Source organism: Myxine glutinosa, chromosome 5 (genome assembly GCF_964187855.1).
Source record: "Myxine glutinosa chromosome 5, kmMyxGlut1.1, whole genome shotgun sequence".
NCBI classification, from domain to species: Eukaryota; Metazoa; Chordata; class Myxini; order Myxiniformes; family Myxinidae; genus Myxine; species Myxine glutinosa.
Genome location: NC_136265.1, coordinates 149379048 through 149396332, shown reverse-complemented (window position 1 = coordinate 149396332; position 17285 = coordinate 149379048). Strand labels below are relative to the sequence as shown.

Sequence of the window (17285 nt, the reverse complement as noted above, 5' to 3'; positions counted from 1 at the left end):
TTGGAAGACAAAGTTTCCTCGAAAGGCTGCACGAGCAAATGGAAGCAATGTTTCTTCCAGAATGACCCTGTACTTGAACCGGTTCAGGTTTCCATTCAGAACAACCAGGTCAGTTTTGCCCCCTGCATGAAAAGCAGCCCAAACGGTCACCCCACCACCTTCAGCTTGGACTCTTGGCACTATACAATCTTCGTTGTAGGCTTCATGTCCTTGTCTGCGCGCTTGTGCACGGCCATTTTGACGATAAACCAGAAATCTAGACTCGTCACTGAAGATCACGTGATTCCAGTGTCCTGGCTGCCATTGACGGTGCTCTCTGGCCCACTGCAATCGGCGCTGGCGGTGTTGTCTGGTCAGGCGTGGCTTTCTCAGGGGACGCCTGGCACGATAGCCTGCTTGAAGCAGTCATTGGTTGATGAGCCTTCTGGATACAGGCACATTTGTCAGTTGCTGTCACTCAGCCCTAAGCCGATTAGCTGACTTGGTACGGCCATTGCGGACTAACCGGTGCAGCTGGCGGTCATCTCTCCTTGTGGTTCTGCGGGGACGTCCTGGCCTCGGTATTGGAGTAGGGACACCCCTCTGAGCATTTCGTTTCAGGATCTTTGACACCTGACCTTGAGTGATGCCATACTGCTGAGCAATAGCACGCTGTTTCATGCCGGAATTTCGTAAAGCCACCACTCCATGACAAACAGCATTGTCGAGTTGACGGACCATCTCCAGAGGAAGCGGCAATAACTTTTGTAGATGTGCAGCAGTTGTTTTCCACTAATACACAGCGCAACAACCCTTATATACCCGATTGTGAAGCCAATCATCAAATGTACCTGTCCGTACATTTTGTCATGCCACCTGTGATATAATCCTGTTATTGACTTCTTGCTTCGACAGACAATCAGTGACATGGTTCTTTTAACAAAGAAATCACTGAAGCGTAAAAGAAACTCACTAGATTGATATACTGAGTTCAGAAAGTAAACCCAAGTCAAGAAAAGAAAAAAAATTCTATATTAAATGCCAAGTCTGTGTATGCTGTTCATGCCGAACATATCGTCAAACCTGTCATATATCACAATCGCAATGCTCTACTTTACGTTTTCATTGTCCCCCGTCGCACCGCGGAGCGAAAGGGGGACTATGGTTTTCCCCTCCGTCCGTGTGTGCGTCCGTCCGTGCGTCCGTCTGTGCGTGCGGGCGTGCGTGCGTGCGTAAGCGAAGGACCGAATTCTAATTTGGTGTGTGGGTGCAACCCACGTCAAAATCCAAGATGGCCACCGCCATGTATGTCTGAAACTTGTGAGCGGAATATCTTGGAAAAATAAGCGAAGTACCAACTTCTAATCTGGTGTGTGGGTGTATCTAGGCATAAGGAAGAACGCTCTTGAAAATTGGGTCGCCACGTCAAAATCCAAGATGGCCGCCACCATATATATGTCTGAACCTTGTGAGCGAAATATCTTGAAAAATAAACGAACTACTAACTTCTAATCTGGTGTGTGGGTGTATCTACGCATAAGGGAGAACGCTATTGAAAATTGGGTCGCCACGTCAAAATCCAAGATGGCCGCCTTGCGTCTTCCACTTTGTCAACTCACATCACTTCACCGACAGGGGACCTCGGCGTAACGCTTGTTGTTGACTGAATTCAGTGGTTTGGTCGACAGGAATGGGGCCGAATGGATTTCTGTCAGAGAGCTGCACAGAAAAGTACCCATCCATTAAGTTTTGTGGACATCTGGGTGTTCCACTGGCAGCATTATCACATCGGCATAGTATGCCGGTAGATACCTTGTATACCATAATTGAATTTGTCAAGCAAAGCGCAATGGTATTATTCATTTTATGGCACCAAGGTGTAATGGCTAGTTACGTTCTCAAGATGCATGAAGCAAGGCAAACAAAATATCTTCAACTGGAATGACACTCGGCAGCGTGCATACCTCTGTCGGGATGAATGGTTTACGTTTCGTATCCCACTAATAGACTGGTTCGGGATTCGGGCCTGAACCATTGTGTAATCCGCTTGTTCTTGTCACCTACCCAACTCATTCACTACGTTTTGTCATTATTCGTCTACACCTTTTTGAAATATCGTGTTATGTATCGTTTTAGCCTCATTTCTCAATGGTGAAGAATCAATTCAAAAAATGAAAATGTTCTCGTATCTGGATCTTCATCAAAATCTAATACATTTGTCATTGTCACACACCCAACCTGCACCAAATTTCGTCTGAATCCATTTATAACTTTTTGAGATATCCTGCACACAACCAAACAGACAGGGGTGAAAACACAACCTCTGTCCACCTTTGGTGTCAGAGGTAACGATATCAACACATGACATCAAAAATGATGAGAGACCTCCATTTTGATGAGGAAGGTGCTCCAAGAATGTCATCAATAGGTCTGAAAGGTCTGACACAGGTCCTCTGCAAGGTCATCGACTCCCAAAAATGATTGCGCTTCTTGCCTGTTGTCATTGATTTGTTTGAGTCAATAATTCTCGAGTCAATTTCATGCACACATATGACCCCCTATAATGTACTTGGTTAAAACAAAAGCATTTTTTGGTAATAATTTATCTGTTTGCATGTTTTTATTGTACTGTACATGTATGTAATTATGTTAAATTTAATTTTTTTCTTCACAAGAAAAATTTTCAAACAAACTTCTAATTTATACTTCAGGATATCCCATACTTTTGAAATAGGCTCACACCCAGTTCCTGACTTTATGCTAAGGTGTCTGCAAATGACATCCAAAACATTTCACAACTTTCACTTATTTGACTTTTTACATTCAAGTAACTTGTCACTCCACTCCCCCGTATGTATGGCATAATTTTAGTGCGTTCTTGTGAAATAAGCAGTTCACAAATTTTGCAGTATACACTACAAGGCTGAAGGAGAAAGAAAAATTGATGATGGAACAGCAAACCCAAATCGAGAATATAAACAGAGATATTTCACGCTCTCTGCAACAACTAGATTACAGCAAGAGAAACCTGGACGGGTGAGATGATAACTGGACGGGTGATAAACCTGGACTTAAACTGTCTTCGGGAGGTCCATATGATTAAACACCCATTTATTGCTCTGTTCAGCCTAACGTTTTTCCTGGTAATGATTTTTTTTTGCGGCATTCTTTTTACAAAGGAATTTTTTTTAAATGGGGAAATACTTTGCTTAGTTACTATTTTATTTATATACACATAATTTGACATTTGTGTAAGCACTACAATGTAGCGGGATGGATGTAAATATATAGTGAAACTGTTTTAAACTTGCTGATTAGCATCATCTCTGCAGCCTCAAGTTGACTCAGAACATTTTGATTCAACATCAAGAAAGTTTGGAAAAAGAACTGCGAACCATCTGTGAAACTATGAACAACGACATGTAAGTAATATTTTTTGAGTGTGGCTAGTTAAGGGTGTGGAGGGGTAGAAATAAGGGTGGAGTGGAGTTAACTGGCTGGGGAGAAGGTAAGTAAAACTCATACATACTGCCAAGCACTTGCACAATATTACCTGCCTATTCTTCAGATCCATCCATGTCCCTCTATTGTTTCTGCCACAAAGCACTTATTCTCTTTTAAAAGAATTCTGCCAACATCCTAATGCTGTTAATTTTTTTATGTGCCTAGCTATAACTTCCTGAGAACAAGGAAACTTGTTTCAATCAATAGTATTGTTGCAGACATGCAGGTTCGTTCCTGTTGCCTGGTGCCATCCTGGCAGATTGCTTCAACATGACCTTAATGGCTTGTATGGTCGGCCCTCCCGGGCCGGATTACGGGTCTTTCAATTCCAATACCATGCTGGTGGGACTGTCAAATCAGTCAGGCGTTATGCTAATTGGTACTGCATGCCTCGTCTCTAATGAACAGCCGATGAGGCGAACGGTATGGTCTGGATAGACACCAGTAATTGGTGTAGCCAATTAACCATCACCTGACTTTCTTGATTGCAAAGGTGACCACGATAACCCAAATTCACCCCGAGAACAGGTATATTAAATTGGACTCGTAATAGTCACACAAGGGAAGAAATACAGGAAGTAAATATAATAAATGGCAATAAAAAAACCCTTACCCTTACCGAACCAAACACGCACATGAAACAATGAACAGATTCCTTAATTACTATATCCTTCATCTGCGCCCACATTCACACCTTGATAGAGAAGACAGAGGGAATCCATGAGACAAATACCCAGTACTTCTGGCAGAATCCTGCAGGAAGATCCGGGCAGAGAAACGGCCCATCGCATCCCGTGCATCTGGCCCGGAGGAGAGGGCATGGCTCTAGAGCGGGCAGGGAATGGCGGCATAAATGAGGAAGCGCAGCTTTCTCCCAGGCTTCCATCCTCTCCTTCCTCCTCCCCACACCTTTTATTGCCTCCGCCCCATGCATTATCCATGACGTGCCGCACCCCACCCCTCTCACTCACCTTTGGTTGAGGTTCCCATTCGATGTAGAGAGGACCACTCTCACAACTCGTCAGTCGGGCAAGGTACCTCCCTCTCGAGCAGCAACAAAGCTGTTTCCACACCTGGCCTGGTGCCAACGTCCTAGTAGAATGCTAAAAATAACATAAAGACAGGTTTCCAAAGGGTTGAACATAAAACAGAGGCTTGCGGGAATGGTGATTTTTATATACATGCATTATGATGGGTGGACGTTGTCTATATCACATAAGCAATGCACATTTAATATCATGATTCATTACCTCATGCTTACTCTAAGACATTCATTAAGGAGGTAACTAAATGATACTAAGCAATGTTAACCCCTAGGGGTCATTTCCACAACAGCATCTTGTGTATTTTTATGCCTCCGTCCCGAAGGTGGCTAGAGGCATTATGTTTTCGGATTGTCCGTACATCCATCCGTCTTTACATCCATTCGTCCGTACGAGCTAATCCTCGTTTTTCTCAGCAACCACATGTCCGATTGAGACAAAACTTTCAGGATATGAGTGACAACCATTTAAAGTATTTTTTATGATAATTGTGACATCAAAGGTCACGTGGTATGGCAGCCATCTTTAATTAAACGCAAAAAATGAAAAAATATATTTCTCGGAAACCATTAAATGGAAAAATTTGAAACTTGGCACATTGTCAAGGACTCTGAATGGGGAACAAAAGCATGATAATGACATTATTGGTGAAGTGGTATACCAGCCACAAATTTTTTAATCCAATGCTTCATCTTAAAAATCTGAAATTGCACGCACGTGATCTATGACCCATTTGTATTGAAATAGTAAACTTATGACATCATGGGTCACATGGTTTGGCAGCCATATTGGATTTAACCTAAAACCTTGAAAAAAATCTTCTTCCAAACCACCAAAGCGATCGACTCAAAACTTTACGTGTGTCACCAACGAGGCAGGGCGATTAAAAAAACATCATCAGTCACATGGTGTGGCAGGAAAATTGGGTTGAAGGAAAATATTAAACAATAATATTTCAGAAGCCGCTTACCCTATCAATGCGAAAAATTACAAATGTCATCTAACACCATTGCTGCATATAGTTTGAAAATGATGACGCTGTAGGTCACGTGGTTTGGCAGCCATCTTGGATAGAAAAACGAACCTTATCCGATAAACATGAAATTTCACAAACGTGATCCCCTACCCATACATACGCAGCGTGTACATTTTCTAAGGTCATATGTCATGTGGTATGGCAGCCATATTAGCTTTAAAGCCGATATTTAAAAAATTCCCTTCTCTGAAACTGCTTCACCGATCGGTGAAGTTCTCTGAAAGAACTCTGAAACTTCAAAAAATGTTGTGGGCTGTTCCAATGCAAGGCATTTTCGAGTCGGCCGAAAAAGCACAAGACCCCTGCGATGGATAGTAGATTGACCAAGGATAAAGCCTGTTTTGTTTTAATTAAATAAGGCCGTTAATTACCTTCAAAAAGGTTGTTTTAATACAACCAAACACCCAGTTTTCATTCATGCACTCCTTTGGAGTTCGAGATGTATGCATGTAAAGTTTGGGACCACTAGGTTTCATGGTTTTGAAGTTATGGAGGAGACACACATATTCACACACACACACACACACACACACACACACACACACAGCCTTTTATTATTATTATTATAGATACTAGGGCATGCCCGTACTATATATATATCTAAAATTATATCCCCCCCCCTCTATTTACATGAAATGGTTTGGTCCATGAAATGTTTTGGTCCATTCGCAACGCCAAAGCGAACGGCGAACGCTTTACATGAAATGGTTTGGTTCATGAAATGTTTTGGTCCATTCGCAACGCCAAAGCGAACGGCGAACGGCTTGCGAGTACAGTGACAATCCCCCCCCCCCCCTCTATTTACATGAAATGGTTTTAATTAGTTTTAAAACATAGTTTAACGCCAACATATGGCATGCCCGTACCCGTACTATCCGTAATGGCGCACGCTCTCACAGGAGCTCCGGAAGGTCGCATATCGCAGGAAAGCGAAAGAATCGCAAATTAGTTTTAATTAGTTTTAAAACATAGTTTAACGCCAACATAGCGCCAACATAGTTTGCCGACGGGAAATAAATGAATACGCTCTCAAATGTGCCATCCGAGGCAGAGTGTGTTCGCCACGTTCGGCACACGTGATAGCTCGCTGCTCTCTGATTGGTTGAATCGTTTTTTGGACATAGCTCGGTAACTACTTCTGCGATTAATTTAAAACCTTGAAAAGGCACATCCTCGGGTCCCCAGCAATATACCTGGCAAGTTTCAAGTATATCGGACCCGTGGTTGTCGAGAAACAGCGGTCACAGACAAACACACACACACACAGACACACACACAGAGATTGCTGGAATTATAGATAGATGGACATGAAGTTATTCCATTTTGAACACAAGTTTTATTGGTTTTCAACATTACAGATCTGTGAATAAAAAATAGCACATTGTTCAGGGGCAACAGTCCATGCCATCATAAAATATCGAAATTTTGTTAATGCGCAGAATCTGGTCACTTGATTGGTTGAATGGAAGCCCTCTCAATGCTGATTACAAAGATACATGCTTACTGGTTATGTTTTTACAGGTTACAGGTCATGTGTTTGGCTGAGGGCATGGCTGTGTTAATGTAACACCCCCTGCAGGTTAGGACAGTAATGTTTTTAGCGTTTTAGGCATGATTTCAACCCGTTAATGAGCGCATATTTTGACGCAGTCAATACGTCTTCGTTAGGCATCAGATATGACACTTGTGGCCAAGTTTCATCAAAAATGTGTGTTTAGTTCAAGCGACAATAAGTTGAAATGAAGGAACAGAGCACAATATTTTTTCTGTTCAGGGAACGCTTTGAAGGCATCAAGAAAAACTATTTGACGATCTGGCAGAATTACCAACAACAATATCAACAAAAACCACTAGCAAAAGTCTACTTGTTGAAGAAACAAGAATTGGAGGAAGCACAACAGCGTGTTGGAGATGTGACTGGAGAGGTGGAGCGGATTAAAGCTCTCATTTATACTTTAAACAAAACATCAAAGAGAGGTCAGGTTTTGCATCTGAAACACATCTCATATGTTCGTTTGTTCTTCGTATAGGTTAGAATATAACTATACCGGTTCATCTCTGAGTTGTCTAGTCTCGGTTCAAATCTCGACCAAGCTATAAACATCTTGGTGTTTTGCATGGAGAGCAATATATGAATGTGTGTGCCATCTCTTGGATGGACGTTAAACTTAGTGTCACATTTGTTTGCATTAGTTGTTAGATGTTAAAGATTCCTAGAGAAGAGTAGACGAGTTGTTACCAGCACCCTGGCCAAATTACAAATTCCTGCTCTAAACTACAGGGGACACTGACTGCATCATCAGCACAGCAGCACTCCCAACAATGATGCAGACCCACAGCCACTTGCTGCATATGATGAAATAATAACTGCTGTCACAAACTTAAATGTGTGAAAGCAACTGGTAATATGTATATCTCCTCGTCATCAGAAGTTGTAAGGATTTTGAAGCAGTTCATATATGTACCAGTTCGTACTTGACTGCGATTCAATAACTAATCTGGTCTGATTGCATCAATTACTGAGGTGTGGCTCTGCCATGGATGCCTTGCTTCTCTTGAGTAAATCAGGCATTTGAACTTGGCCAAGGTGCCGGCACACAAATGACTGCTCTTTTCAAAAGGTACCATGGGCTCTTTGAATTCTTCAAGTGATTGCAGACCGGACAGCCAGCTAAATGGCCCCGTTGAAGGATGTGGCAATCTGTGATACGTCCTTCCTGCCAAGCACCAGGATGACAAGTTTGTAGTTTGATGCAATGTTGTCAGAAATGAAACCTAGAATACTGCTGAGTTATTCTACAATCTGTACTTTAATCAATAAAAACAAATTCATGTAACCTGTGACAGCATTGACAATGACAGCATTAATTTCCCCATTAAGGCTCAACAGTTTAATATACTTTTGTAAAACAAATACATGTCACTGTTCATTCTATCAAGTCCAAATTCATTGAATAAAATGGAATTGCCCACCAAAAGTGCTATACATTAAAATAACATCCATTATAACAAGTATTCTTTATAAAGAAACTCTAATTTTTTCATATTTTTGGAAGGCATTGAAAGTCATTTTTCATTACAGGTCAATCCTCTTCTACAACTCTCAATGAAGCCATTATAAAATTGTATCCTTTGATAATGCACACACCACCTGCAATTTATTCAAAAATACCTGCTGGAAATCCAAGGTTTCAAAAACAAAACTGACATACATTCTACTATTGACAATTTGAATATCTGCCACTTTGTATCCAGAAATGGGTTGTTTTTGTGAAGCAGTCACTTCACTATCGAGCATTCTGTGTACAAATTGTTTTTTTTGTATACTCAGTCGAGGCTCATGTAAGAGTTAACACATATAATATAACATATAATAAGGGAGCGGGAGACGAGATGGGGAGAGAGAGGAAAGTACAATAACAGTAGAGAACAGGGACATCGGGAGATCTGTGGAAGGGAGAGGGCTGGGGTGGGGTACTCGGGATAAACAAGATGGACACTACAGGGGATTTCAGGAAAGAAAACAGAATTTGAAGGAGGTGGATTTAGGCTGAATTAACGGGGGTAGAAACGATCTAGGTTTTGGATGGGGAAAGATATGAGATGGTGGTGGACAGCTGGGTCCTGGCTGACCCTCTGAGGCATCACTGCTTTGGTGGCCAAGTTGAAGAGCTCAGTGAAGGGGTTGGTGAAGCCCTTTGGAGTATGAGTTAGGTCGTCAATGTTCTTCTCTTGTCTCCTCATGGCCGAGGCACTGAGTGACAGAAGACAGAGGTTTTGCCCAGAGGAGAATTAATTATTAATTAATAATAATAATTATAGTAATATAGTAATAATAATAATAAATTAATTATTAATTAATTCATAATGATAATTATAATAATAGTAATATAGTAGTAATATAGTAAATATAGCTATAGTTGTATATAGTATAGTATAAATATAGTTGTAAATATATAGTATAGTTGTCTAAGCCCAAAGCTGGCAGCTGTTGCACAGGTTAATGTGGCATTTACAAAAATAGGGTTGGTTCCACATTTGTGCTGAGGTTTACCATGGTACTTTGCAATGGAGTTAATGTTACCCTGAATCCTTAATCTAATTCCGCATGGCTGCAGGCTACAATAGTGGGATGGTGCAGAACGGGGGCAGCACAGTGCGTTGTTAAAGGAAACAAGGAAAATATGCGAAATGAAAAGAGACAAACCCTCACATTAACTCGGACAGTGCTAATTAACAAAACTAAGCAACCTCAGCACACTGTCAGCGCCTGCTTATTCGGTGCCATCACAGTAATCAGTGCACTCACCTCGCGCATTATCATTTATCAATTATATGAGAGAAATTTTATGTTACATGGCATGCAGTCGTGGCCAAAAATATTGGCACCATTGTACTTTTTTCATATAACACAATTTTCTCGAAAAATAAGTTGAAATTGACGAAAGTATTTGGTCTCCCCAATTCTTTATTTCACTGTTAATATTACAGAACCTTTGCTTTTGATTCAGGACTTAATATATCCTTTTAAATCAGAAAATAAAAATAAATGGCATGAACAAAATTATTGAGACCCTAGACTTAATATTTGGTAGCACAACCTTTGGACAAAATAACTGCAGTCAAGAGCTTCCTAAAGCCATGATTGAGCTTCCTCCACCTTTCTACTGGCAGATTGGTCCACTCTTCTTGTGCAATCTGCTCCGGTTTTCCCAGATTTGAAGGGTGCCTTCTCCCAACTGCTGTTTTCAGATCTCCCCACAGGTGTTCAATGGGATTTAGATCTGAACTCATTCCTGGCCACTCCAGAACAGTCCAGCGTTTTGTCTTGAACCAAAGCCCACTGCCACTCGCTGGGTTCTTAAGCCGCCATTTTGTTTCGGCCTATTCAAACGTGCCTTGCCTTGGAAACACGATCGATAATTATAATCTTAAGGCATTACATATTTACATTACATAATTGGCATTACATTACATAAAGGCATTACATAAAGGAAAGGCATTACATAATTGAAGCATATCATCAAATTTGGATTCAGATATGAGGATTGGATGCTGTAGACTAAATAAATGTCCAAATCTGGAGTGAAATCTGACAAAATTGACCATATATTTGATTTTTATAACTAAGTGAATGAATGAATGAATGAATGGTCGTTTTAAGGCCATTTTTCCCCGCTAGAGCGGGGGTTAGCCTTGCGGGCCCCATGACAATCATGGTTCCCTGTTTGAGGCAATGTTTTTATGGCCGGATGCCCTTCCTGACGCCAACCCTTTTAGTCGCCTCTTACTACACGCAGGGATACCATGTACCTATTCTAAATCGGGGTACACACCGGGATCATTCATCCCAGCAAGCTGGTACTCAATTTGCCGACCTTCGAAGGATGACAGGCTGTCAACCCCCCTGGCGTTAATTTAGCAATCGACTGGGATTCGAACCCAGGATCCTATGATCCCAAGCCGGCACCCTAACCGCTAAGCCAACACCAGGCTCAAAATTTTTTTTTAAACATTATAACTAAGTGATACCATATATTTGATTTCACATTTATTTAAGTGAGACTCATTCTCCTTCTGGGATTAGTTTTTTATTTATTTAACTTAATAATAATTTATAACTTCATACTTCCATGGGAGAGGGTGTCACTCCACTGTACCTGCGATCTGATTTTAAAATGTCTTCTCGATGATGGACCCAGAATGCGTATATTTTAAAGTATTTAAGAGGTGGTGTCCCGAACATTTTCGGCCATTTCAAGCAGAAGCAATCAGCTTGCTATCGCTTGCCAAGCCACCCGTTCCTTATCACCCATTTCGTTGGAGTGCTTACTGCAGTGCTTAAGCCGCTGGGCCACGGCTCTACAAAAGAAACCAGAAATACCTGTGTACTTAATTAATTAGCCCCAAGGTCGGGGAGGTTTGGGTGTGTTGTAACACCCTTTTTGAATATGATTAACCACTACTTGGTGTTGGTGAATGCTATTCAGGCTGCTTTGCAAGCCATGGAGTTACAGTAGACAGAGCTCCCTTTTTGATATTAAGTACCCTTTTTTTTTATTGACTAACATTTTTGTGCGATATACTTTCATTGTATTAATAGATAGTTATATTAATATACCTACAAAAATATGCTTATTAACAAAAAAAACAAAAAAAACCCCAACTCAAACGACGTGTTTGGAACTCAAATCGAACGGCCACCAACCCACCATGTTGAACTGTTTCATTGCAAATGTCAAGAAGACATTTTGTCTGCTCTCATAGGTTTCCACATAATCGCTGATTTGCTGCTTGATTTTCACATTTATAGAAGACTATTTAAAGGTAAATCTTTGTGGTTACCGTTTTTGTGTACTTCATCTGTGCTGTCCACCCGGATAACAAATTAACGCTTTTTAGCAGTCAGAATTAGATTACTGCTAAGCTCAATTCCGCAGCTTAAATTTTTTTATCTGGCTCAGGTTAAGAGTATCTGGCCATCGTAACCTATCATTCTCATTGCACATCATTCTCTTTGCTAACTCCCCCTCTCCACCTCACCTTTTCTACCCCGCCTCCTCGCCACCTCACCTTTTCTACCCCCTCCCCTCTCCACCTCACCTTTTCTACCCCTCCTCCTCTCCATCTCACCTTTTCTACCCCCTCCCCTCTCCACCTCACCTTTTCTACCCCTCCCCCACCTTTTCTACCCCCCCACCTTTTCTACCCCTCCCCCACCTTTTCTACCCCTCCCCCACCTTTTCTACCCCTCCCCCACCTTTTCTACCCCTTCCCCACCTTTTCTACCCCTCCACCACCTTTTCTATCCCTCCCCAACCTTTTCTACCCCTCCCCCACCTTTTCTACCCCTCCCCCACCTTTTTTTACCCTCCCCCACCTTTTCTACCCCTCTCCCACCTTTTCTACACCCCCCCCACCTTTTCTACACCCCCCCCACCTTTTCTACCTCCCCACCTTTGCTACCTCCCCATCTCTTCTACCCCCCCCCCACCTTTTCTATCCCTCCCCACCTTTTCTACCCCCCCACCTTTTCTACCCCCCACCTTTTCCACTCCCCCTCCACCTTTTCCACTCCCCCTCCACCTTTTCCACTCCCCCTCCACCTTTTCCACTCCCCCTCCACCTTTTCCACTCCCCCTCCACCTTTTCCACTCCCCCCCACCTTTTCTACTCCCCCCCACCTTTTCCACTCCCCCCCCCACCTTTTCCACTCCCCCCCACCTTTTCCACTCCCTCCCCACCTCCCCCCCCCTTTTCAACCCAGCCCCCCACAGTTTCAGCCCCCCCCCCCACATTTTCAGCCCCCCGCCCCCCACATTTTCGGACCCCCACCCCCCACATTTTCAGCCCCCCCGCCCCCCCCCCACGTTTTCTACCCACCCTCACCTTTTCTACCCACCCTCACCTTTTCTACCCACCCTCACCTTTTCTACCTCCCCTCACCTTTTCTACCCCTCCCCTCCTCTGTCCCTCTTCGCTCTTTTCGCTCTTCCCTCCTAATAAAGTACCGCTCACTCCTTCCACACACCTCTCGCTCCCACCCCACTCCTCGCTCCTCCTCCCTTCCAGAGTTTATAGCGAAGCAACGTGAGGTGAGGCGAGGCGTCACTCTCCCTCCCCTCCCCCTCCCCCACCCCCCCCCCGCTTCCTCTACCCCTTCTTTCTCTCATCTCTGCTCCTCCTCCTCGCTCCTCCACCCCTCCCTTTCCCCCTCCCCTCCCTCCTCTCTCCCCTCCCCCTCCCTCCTCTCTCCCCCTCCCTCCTCTCTCCCCCTCCCTCCTCTCTCCCCCTCCCTCCTCTCTCCCGTTTCTGCTCCCCCCTCTCCCCTCCCCTCCCCCTTCCTCCTCTCTCCTCCCCTCCTCCCCTCCCCCTCCCCCCCTTTCTTCATATTCCCGTCAGAAAGCGACTCATAGTTACCCGGCAACGCCAGATACTTTTGTTAGTTATAAAATAATAGGCTGTTCTGAGAGTGTAGAAGGATATTTGATTAACTTCTGAGGGTCAATAGACAAGAAGTAATTATGATTCAGGGTTCCATCAAAGTGATAGCTTTAACAAAAAAACAAGTCTTCAAAATTGTTGGTTTTAGAATTGGTGAGAATGATCTACATAAGACCTCGATTCGGTTATTGAATTGTAATTGGCAGATGTTTAAATTATCAAAAGTGCAGTGTATATAGCATACAAAGGTACACTTCATCTGCCAAAGCCTGCCTACTATCTCCGAGGGTAAGTCAAATGCTGTACATGCTGCTATGTCCTATCTTAAAATTTTCACCCACCTTTTTTCAGTGTGTACCAAATTATAGTCAGGTTCACTATGTTTTTTCGTTCAAAATTTTGGTAGATTAGCAAAACTATACATTTTTGGAATATTCAGAGCATGAGGAATCCAAAAATTAATGTTTACATTTGCGTAGACACCTTTGCGAAAATGACACTCAGGACAGTGATGAAGATCTGTAAAAGCATATTCCTGAACGGTATAGACCTCGTAGATCCTGTGTATAGGACTTATAGTTCAATCTGATACTACCTATAACTTCCTATAACAACCTATAACTTCAAAGGACTTGCAATATCATGTATTATGTAATACAGTTATATCACAAATATAAAGAGAATGGTTTTCAATTACCTTTGTTTGTTGCTTTTCTATAATCCTGAGCACTATTTTGAGGCCTTTATTGGATTCATTGACCCAGAAAACATAGGATTAGCATATTTAATTAAGTCTCTAGGTTGACTAGAAGCCGAGATCGCGCAAAATATGTATTTTATGGCGGCCATTTTGAAAATCCAAAATGGCGGCCATGCAGGTGTCTGTGCAAATGCCAACATTGATTTTCAGATTCTCCATGCTCTGAAGATTCCAAAAATGTACAGGTTTGCTAATCCCAAAATTTAGAAAGAAATTATATTTGTTTACATAGTGAACCTGACTATCTTCATCACTGTCCTGAGTGTCATTTTCGCAAAGGTGTCTACGCAAATGTAAACATTAATTTTTGGATTCCTCATGCTCTGAATATTCCAAAAATGTATAGTTTTGCTAATCTACCAAAATTTTGAACGAAATTATATTTGTTAACATAGTGAACCTGACTATTACATGAATAACTGGAAGACAAAGGCAGATTTTACATTTTATATTGAATTTTTGATTTTTCACTTCACATTCTTCAATTCAACTAGAATAAAGAGCAACATTTCAATGTAAATTTTTAATATTGAAAAATCGATCATTTGTCCTTACCATGCACTCTTAGTACTGTGTATTGTGGAAATCTTTCTTAACCACATAACCAGTGTGCAGATAAAGTTGGACACAAACAAAAAGTGTGAAATCATTGCTTTGAAAAAAAAATCAGTGGTCGCACTGAAAGAAGCCATTTTGCAAAGGAAAGCCCAAATTGAGGTAAATATGAGAAATAATTTTTTTCCCTTTTTTTGATGATTTTTTTTGAAGAAAAAAATAATCAAGGTAAATATGAGAAATATTACTCTATACCAGTGGTTTCCCAAACTTTTTTGTCCACGACCCAAAAATTGAAATCACATTCACCTCACTATCAAAATGGTGACCGTACCTACTTGGTACCGATACCTACAATAAAAAAGTTTTGGAGAAAACGCTTTAGATGTAAACCCCTCCCCCCTCCCCCCCCCTCCCCCCGAAAAAAAAAACTGGAATTTTGAGGAGGGAGGGGGTGAAGTCGGGGTCATGATCCTGGGTTTGGGAACCCTTGCTCTATGCTGCACTTTTAGTTTCTTTAATTTTAGAATCTACTTTATTGCAACTTTGAATATCGTAAGATTTTAATATTCTCCCTGCTTGTGTTATAATCTATCTTCTATCTTCTATCTTCTATCAAAATATATAAAAGAAAGTTTTTGTTTGTTACTTGCCGGAATAGATTCCGGCAAGTATGTTGGTTGGTTGGTTTGTCTGTCTGTTTGTGTGCAGTACTACCTCTACATCGTTGCACATAGCATCGCCATACTTTACACACATATTTGCCTTGCCCTGGAATCGACTGTGCCCAATTATTTTTAACTCTCTCGGCTCAAGGTCACCCAAAACGATGGTCACCCAATCATTTGCGCCTCCCAATTGAAGCCCCGCCCTTGGGGCGGGTACAGTTGCTAGTAATATATAATGGCGATACAATAATTTTTACCGCTTTGCTTTGAAGAACGGGAATGAAGGGGGAGGAGCGTGTTAATATGTCTGGTTGAAGGCTTTGGGTGGTGAGGGGACTTGAAGCCAGATTTTAATCTTATAGCCACCATGTTGGTGCTCGCCGTCACTGCGATGCGAAGTGAAAGACGCCTCGGAGCTGTCACATTCACAATCGCTATGTCGTATGTGCTCCCGATACGTGTTTCCTTCATTGTAAAAACTACCAAGTCAACAGTTAAAAGGATTTTGAGCCGATAGGTGTTACAGCCTTGGCAAAATCGATGGAGACAGCGATCTGTTAGCTTATACACCACCCAAATAGCTATGTGGAATTCTTTCATGTGGAGGTTAAACCGCCGTCGTTTGAACTTTGGCAGAGGTAATTATTTACTTTTAATGATCCAAAATGGCCGATTAAAAAAAACGTACATTCCGGAAAGTCCTCATCTCTGACCGATTTTTCATTTGTTTGCTTGTCTGCACGCGTTAATCTCCTGAACGGTGAAAGATAGGAGGAAACCTCTGAAACAAAGGATGTCGGGACGGGCGTGGCCGCCCGTTATAGGCAAGGTGGCGTGGCCGCCTTGGCCGGGCTGGGCCAATTTCGCAATTAAAAGCTGAGCTGAATTATAGTAGTCAATCTTCTACGGTCGCGAGTAAAACCTGAATTATAGTAGTAAGACCTATGTACAGAAGATTAAATTCATTAAAAAAGAACCCAGGCAACACCGGGTGCATTCAGCTAGTCTATATATAAAAGGAGCCCGAGTTCCACACATTGGTTGGACAGTTTGCCTGACTCTGCCCACAATTTCTATACATGTACTGCGGTTGCCAATTTAGGAACCATTTAGAATTGCCCTCTAGAACGTTAGAATTCACCCTTTAGAATCCATTGTAATTACCCATTAGAATTACCCTTTAGAACTTTATAATTTACCCTTTACAATAAACCCATTAGAATTACCTATTAGTACCAATTAGAATTACCCTTTAGAACTTTAGAATTTACCCTTTGGACCTCCTTCTCTTAAACAGCTGTTAAATAGAGCAAAAAGCGTTAAATATTCTGCTGTTTCAACGTGGGAATGCCTGTTTGCTTTTACGAGTGGGAGGAGGGTAAAGATGGAACAGCTTTAAAAGGGGAAGGTTGAGGCTTTGGGGGGGGGGGGGGAGGTGTCGGAGGATTGAGTGCGGGAAAGGGATTGATGCCTTGGAGTTGGGAGGGGAAGGGTGAAGACTTGGGGATGGCTGTGGGAAAGGAAAGATGGGACAGAGTTGAGTTCTCAGAATTGCTTGTGTGTTGTTGGTTGCTATCTCCATATGCGGGTCTCAGAAGGTGGAAATGTGCTCTCCCAGGTCTCAAAGTGTGTGTGCGTGCGTGCGTGTACAGTCACGTGAAAAAGTAAGTACACCCCATGTAAAGTTTTGACTTTTTCAACATATTTCAACACACAGCTATTTGATCTTCATTTCAACAATATTGATAGATAAAGGTGATATAATATAACAAATATCATGAAACATGTACATTTTG

The 17285-nt window shown here is 42.1% G+C and overlaps 1 protein-coding gene across 6 annotated transcripts in view; it reads left to right on the top strand.

Moving 5' to 3' along the window:
• Window positions 1–17285, top strand: part of LOC137426933 (uncharacterized) — a 63028-nt gene that overhangs the window by 20355 nt on the left and 25388 nt on the right. For 3 of the 6 annotated variants that reach the window (XM_078778839.1, XM_078778841.1, XM_078778840.1), the window contains 5 exons: window positions 2889–3015; window positions 3312–3401; window positions 7337–7539; window positions 8645–8687; window positions 14875–14983. In XM_078778839.1, coding sequence (XP_078634965.1) covers window positions 2889–3015; window positions 3312–3401; window positions 7337–7539; window positions 8645–8687; window positions 14875–14983 — 572 coding nt within the window. The remainder of the gene's footprint in view (window positions 1–2888; window positions 3016–3311; window positions 3402–7336; window positions 7540–8644; window positions 8688–14874; window positions 14984–17285) is intronic. The other 3 variants (XM_078778842.1, XM_078778843.1, XM_078778844.1) reach the window with 1 other exon arrangement.